Consider the following 6531-nt stretch of genomic DNA (forward strand, 5'->3'; position numbering starts at 1 on the left):
TTTGCCCACCTGACAACGGGGTAATTGCGGGTGCGCGGGCGAGAGCGCGACGGGCAGATTGAGATTGGAAAGTGATCTGACCCGTGTGTGTCAGGTGCGCGTCGCCACTCATAGTCAGGCGCACATGACTGTGAGGCGAAGGCTACATCAATAGCCGTTAGTGCGCCACTGGAGTTGGCAAAGGTGGGGAGGCCTTAATTAATGCAGAGAAGTCCGGCGGATAAGGAGACAGTGAGGAGATCTTTTCCGCGGCGGTCACAGCGCTGTGAGCCCCACACTGTGTGATGCGCGTTAAAGTCTCCGCACACAATCACATCACGTGCGAGGCGTCGGAGCAATGGGGTTAGAGATGTAGGGTCCCAGGCGACAGATGGGCGCACATAAACGTTGACTACAGAAGTGTCAGTGCCGCGGATGCGGATGGTAGCGGCTACACACTCAAAAGCAGCATTCACCATATCACTTGTGTCATGGATTACATGAGCGGTGTCAGCGCGGACATAAAGCACAGCACGAGGGCGGCCAGGAGGGTGTGTCGTGTTACGACAAGGGTGTTCTATACATGCACTGGCACCACAGTCCGAGGGGCTGCTATACCCAATGAAGTCAGGTAGGCGGATGTCCTCAGCATAGGCATATGCTTCTTGGAAGGCTAGGACATCGAAAGGGTGGTTTGGGAGATGTTCTGCCAGTTCAGCTTGGCGGCGGCGCAGGGAATTGCAATTCCATTCCGAAATACGCGGCCGAAGCACCGGGAAGCGATTATCCATGATTGGTTATGGCATGTTGAGCAGCAAGCGCCGCAGCAACAGAGCTGACGCGCTGGAGAATCGGGTGGGAGATGCTCCATGAGTGCCTGTACAGCCGTGGACAGGGCGGTGATGACTGCATCGCGAGTCTGGGCGAGAGGTCAGTGTTCGGCTGCGGGTGGCTGCACTATACGAGCGAGCTGAACGGTCGTTTTGAGTTTGGTTGCGCTCTGAGGCGGAAGGATCTGATGCGGTGCTGAAGGGGGGGGGGGGGGGGGGGGGGCTCGCTGGTGTTATTCTTCTGTCGAATTTGCGACAGCGCGGCACGGCGAGTTAGGGGTTGTTGTGAGGCGCGCAGAGTAGTTGCAACCTGACGCTCTTCCTGCCAGCGAGGACAACGGGGCTCGGTGGTCCCCCACAGTTGATACAGCGAGCTCTCTCTGCGTCGCAGGATTGCGTGTCATGCGATGCCCCACAGTGCAAACAGCGTCCATCACGCGTGCAGGCGGCGGTGGCGTGGCCAAGGGTGCCGCACCTAAGGCATTGTACAGGGCGTGGCCTGCATGGGCGGACTGGTCAGCGGAGTTTGAAGAGAGCGACCTCATCGGGAGGGGCGAGACCAGCGAACCTGATGAGGACTGTTTTCCCTCTTCTAGAGCAGCCTAGGACGGGAGCTCGACTTTCAATCCCCGCGGCGATCTCGTCATCGGTGAAGTCGCCCGAAACTCCGAAGAGGAGGCCAGCGCAGGAATTTGTGTTCGCCTCTTTAGCTCTGACTGCGACGCCGCAGATGGCCTCGATAGCGAGGAGGGGAGCGAGATCGGCATTCGGGCACAGATCAACGGCTACCACATTGCGTCTGTGGTTAACACGGACGGCTTTAACATCCTTATGTTTACAGAGCTCAGCAGCAATTTTGTCTCCAGGGTGGGCAAGAAAATTGTTCTTTTTGCCTACTGGGCGATACAAGACAGTGTCACAGGCATGCTTTGGTTCAGGCACAAGTGATTGGGAAAAGCGAGCTGCAGGGCCCACCTTTGTTGTTGCTGCCGCGGACCGTGTGTTGTCGTTTCGGCTAGCAGACGACGCAGAGCCGCGAGGGGGATCTCCCTGGGGGGAGAGAGGCCGAAAGCGAGGGCGGCGGCGCTTGGGCTGCGAGGGCTGCCTGCCGGTGTGCTGCTGCCGGTGAGCTGACGCGCCGCTGGTGCCGCCATCTTTCGGTTGTGGAAGGAGGTGTGCTCGCTCGGCGGGTGGCGATAGTACTGGTCACTGTAGCGATAGGGAGCGGCGCCGAGCGCTTGCGCTGGTCTGGGTCCCTGGACGGGCATCAACAGCAGGGCTGTGGGCAGCTGAGGATTGCCTTTGTGCAGAAGACCAGTCTGTCCGGTCCAGGCAGCTCTCCTCTGTGAAGGCATCCTGTACATCTGGGAGGGTGTCCAAGGCCTCAGATGGGGGGGCCTCTCGGAGCTGTGTATCCATCGCCCGAAAGCGGGAGGTCAGTGCCCTCAGCGCGGGCAGTTTGGAGTTGCGCCACTTCGGCCACATCACCAGTCGCCAGGGGTGGGACATGTGCGCCTTCCTCAGCGCCGGCTGTTTGAAGTTGCGCCACCACGCCGGCTACATCCCAAGTCGCCAGGTGTGGGTCATGTGCGCCCTCCTCAGCGCGAGCAGTTTGAAGCTGCGCCACGTGGGCTACATCGCCGGCGCCCTCCTCGGCGCGGGAAGCCTGAAGGGGTGGGTCAGGTGCGTCCTCCTCAGCGCAGGCAGCCTGAAGCTGCGCTGCGTCGGCCGCCTCGCCGTTCGCGAGGGATGGGTCATGTGCGTCCGCTTCAGCTGCGGAATCGTGGGCTGCTGTAATCAGTGTTGCCACCCAGGAGGCATCGAAGCGTCGGAGTGTTGGCGGCTCAGGGGCTTGCACAATGGTGTGCTCCTCCAGATCCTCGAGCAGGTCAGGACTTGAGGGGCGCTGCGGAGGGGTACGAAACCCCTCCCAGGGTGGAGACCGTTCGGTGGCATCCACAAACTTTTTCGCTTCTTCCTGGGCTTCCAGGATCTTAGAGGCCTCCTCACAGAGCTTGCGGAGCATGCGGGAGCAGTCATAACTGCCCGCACGACGGTGGCGGCCGAAGAGTCGGGCGCGGATGGCGGCAGGGTGAAGTTCGCCCTCCATGGTCACGTCTCGTGAAGACGGTTTTTCTTCTTAGGACGGATTAAAAAATAAAAAAGAAAGCCCCATGGTGGGGCAGAAATTAGGGGGACTAGGATGGGAGAGGTGTGGAAGGGATAAGAAATAGCTAGAATGAATAATAATAATAATAACAGGAGCGATAGAAACACGGTGCTGACAGTCGAGTCTCCAGCGAAGCGAGAGGTCCTCTCGGAGTAGCGTGCTAGGGCACGGCCGGTCTCGAGGGAGAGAGCGCGCGCTAAAAGAGAAACGCGCTCTCCCTCGAGACCGGCCGTGGCTAGGGAGGGTGGAAAATCGGCGCCAAATATTTTCTCGCGTGCTCACGCGGCCCCCTGGTGGGAGCTTCGTTCTTCAAAGTGATGACGACGCGCTATTTGAAGAACGGCAGATCTCCCAAGCGCAGACACGAAGCGAAATAGGAAAAGAGTGCCTGATAAAAAAAGTTGTGAATATTTATTTATTTTTTACTCAGTAAAAATTTCGAAAACACACAAGGCTAGGAGATTTGATAAAATCCTCAGAATCAATCCGATCGTACGGGGAAAGTAAGCGCAAAAAAAGACAAACACAAGAAAGGAGACAGGACAACGGGCTACTGTACAACTGTAGCGCGTTGATTGATTGATTGATGTAGAACTTGTTGCTGGGCTAGTTGGTTCATGATCGTACGGGGAAAGTAAGCGCAAAAAAAGAGACAAACACGAGAGAGGATACAGGACAACGCGCTACAGTTGTACAGTAGCCCATTGTCCTGTATCCTCTCTTATGTTTGTCTCTTTTTTTTTTTGCGCTTACTTTCCCCGTACGATCATGAACCAGCTAGCCCAGCAACAAGTTCTACATCAATCCAATCCTTTGATTGATTGATTGATTGATTTGTAGGAAGGGAAAGGCGCAGTAACTGTCTCACTTGTTTTCTGTGGACACCTCAACCGCGCCGTAAGGGAAGGGAGGGAGGTGGGAGTGAAAGTCGGAAGAGAGAAAGAGGAGCCGTAGTGGAGGGCTACGGAGCAATTTCCATTTTGGTATCTGGGAGTCTGGGACCATCGCCTTTGTCTCTTGTTTGTCTTTCTGGCATACTTTTTGGCACTTCGGAGCTGAACAGCCTCTTTCGCGCTCCACAATGAGCGATAAGTTTCGAAAGTATTATGTCGTCAAAAAACAGTTCAAGGAAGCCTTGGCAGAGCTCGGCATCGAGCGAGCACCAGCGGAATCTCCCGCTAGGCGTAGCAAGCGACCGAGAAGCGTCGAGATGAGCATCGACGACGGCGCTTGCACCAGTGACAGCGTGCGAAGTCCACCGCTACAAGTCAGCTTTGGCGCGGTTGGCTCCAATGACAGCGGACCAGTTTCGCCGCTGCAGGTCAGCGCCGACGGGGCTGGCCCCAGCAGCAGCGGATACAGGCCCCCACCGCTATCAGCAGATAGCTGGGAACACTCGCCCCTCCAAATAGTGGAGGCTGACCTGAGCAAGCCAGGGTATTCATCAGAGAGCAGCTCAGGCAGTGAGGACAGTTTTTTAGGTAACTCTCCCTCAGGCAAGGAGTACTCATTTCTCGGGAACGAGAAAGTGAGCCAGTTTCATGATGGGGACCACCTATCGATAGAACAGGAGCTTGCTGTTATAGCTCGCAGGCACAACATGACTCACGCATGCCTAAATGATGTTCTTGGTTTCTGCCGTCGACATGGGATTGCAGAGCTGCCAAAAGACGCCAGAACTGTCATGCAGACGCAGAGAAAAGCAAGTTTGCAGAATGATAATTCATTTGTGCACTTCGGCCTTGAAGAGTGCATTCAGCAGGCACTTCAGCATGGTCCAGTGCCTGAATGTATCAAGCTGCATGCAAACATAGACGGCCTTCCTCTGCACAAGAGCAAGCAGACTGCTCTTTGGCCAATACTATGCCGTATCACAAATGTGAAAGGGCTAGAACCATTTATGGTGAGCGTGTACTGTGGCACAGGAAACCCACCCTGCCTTGAGGACTTCCTTGCCCCTTTTGTAGAAGTCCGCAACCTCAGTGACAGAGGACTCGTTATAAAAGGGGTTTGTGTGAGTGTGAGCCTAACAGCAGTTATATGTGATGCTCCAGCAATGAGTTTCGTCAAGGTGATAACTGGTCACACTGGGTACCATGGCTGCGAGCGGTGCATCCAAAAAGGCCACTACGTAGAAAACAGGCTCACATTCCCTGACCTGAACGCAGAAAAACGTACTGACACATCATTTCGGGCCCAAGAAGATCAACGGCACCATAATGGTATCTCACCATTTATATCCTTAGACATAGACATGGTGGAATCTTTTCCCACGGAGTATATGCACCTCGTATCCCTGGGGGTGATGCGACGACTTCTTCGAAGCTGGGTCTCCCCAGGATATGCCACAAGACTGGGCCGAGTTCAGCGAAGTGAGTTGAATGATCGGCTTCGAGAAGCAGCCACAGCCTTCCCGAGGTGCTTTCAGCGGAAACCCAGGGGAACTGAAGAACTTGACCAATGGAAAACTACGGAGTTCCGCACATTTCTGCTATACGTGGGACCTGTAGCACTCAAGCCCATTTTGGATGAAGCGCTTTACAAGCACTTCATGGTTTTACATGTTGCTGTCCGAGTACTTGCCTCTCCTGAGCACCATGTGACCATGAACGAGTTTGCCAAGGGTTTGTTGATATATTTTGTACATGAATTTGGAAAGCTCTACGGATCAAAACAGCTTGTATATAATGTGCACACCCTTTCCCATTTGGCAGAGCAGTGCCTACAGCATGGCACTCTTGACGAGTTCAGTGCCTTTCCCTTTGAGAACTACCTCGGAAAGGTAAAAAAAATGCTTCGATCAACAAACAGACCACTCGCACAGCTTAGCAGAAGGATGTCTGAGGTGCGGCACTGTGCTCACATCTCTGCCAAACAAGTGCAACAGGATGTGAAAGTCGGCGACTGTTTTCTTGTTGACAACCTCCCTGTCGTTGTCATTGAAGTGAGTGAAGAAAGGGTAAAAACTAGTCCCTTGCTCAAATCCAGGAATTTTTTCAAAATTCCAATAGAATCTTCAAGGCTAGGCATTCGGCGCTGTGGTATTGTTGGCTCTGAAACTAAGTTATGGCCTCTCACATACTTCAAGGACAAGGTCCAGTGCCTGAAGCTGGGATACAAGCAGGGTCATGTGGTTCTACCATTTCTGCACCTTTGCTGAAAAATTAATACTGAATACCCACGAAGTGTTTCTCAGTGGGACAGTAACAACTGACCGTGACGCCCAGAATCTTCTCTCTTTGGAGCCTTACGATTCTACTTGGAACTTTCTGATATTCGAGCTGCCTCACCTCATCTGTCCCCTCAGGAACCTGTATGAAGGGCAAGAGGCCACAGTCAGAACTGGGCATGGTCTTACTGATTGGTTTCCGATCGAGAAAGGAGTGAGGCAAGGCTGCATACTGTCGCCCTGCCTATTTAACCTATATGCAGAGTGCATCATGAGGAAGGCCGGTCTGGACGAGTCTTCACCTGGAGTGAAGATTGCTGGAAAACGTATCAACAACCTTAGATATGCGGATGATACCACTTTAATGGCAGAAAGTGAAGTGG

General features: G+C 54.1%; 1 protein-coding gene across 1 annotated transcript; it reads left to right on the plus strand.

The window, feature by feature from the left end:
• The first annotated feature begins 4159 nt into the window (after nucleotides 1–4159).
• On the plus strand, nucleotides 4160–6265 carry LOC146187018 (uncharacterized). The gene has a single exon (XM_084605751.1). It carries the CDS (start codon nucleotides 4190–4192, stop codon nucleotides 6137–6139), a length of 1950 nt encoding a protein of 649 aa, XP_084461877.1. The 5' UTR covers nucleotides 4160–4189; the 3' UTR covers nucleotides 6140–6265.
• The last annotated feature ends 266 nt before the right edge of the window (nucleotides 6266–6531 follow it).

This window comes from Amblyomma maculatum, chromosome 6 (genome assembly GCF_055883805.1).
Source record: "Amblyomma maculatum isolate TAMU_Amacu chromosome 6, ASM5588380v1, whole genome shotgun sequence".
Lineage (NCBI taxonomy): Eukaryota > Metazoa > Arthropoda > Arachnida > Ixodida > Ixodidae > Amblyomma > Amblyomma maculatum.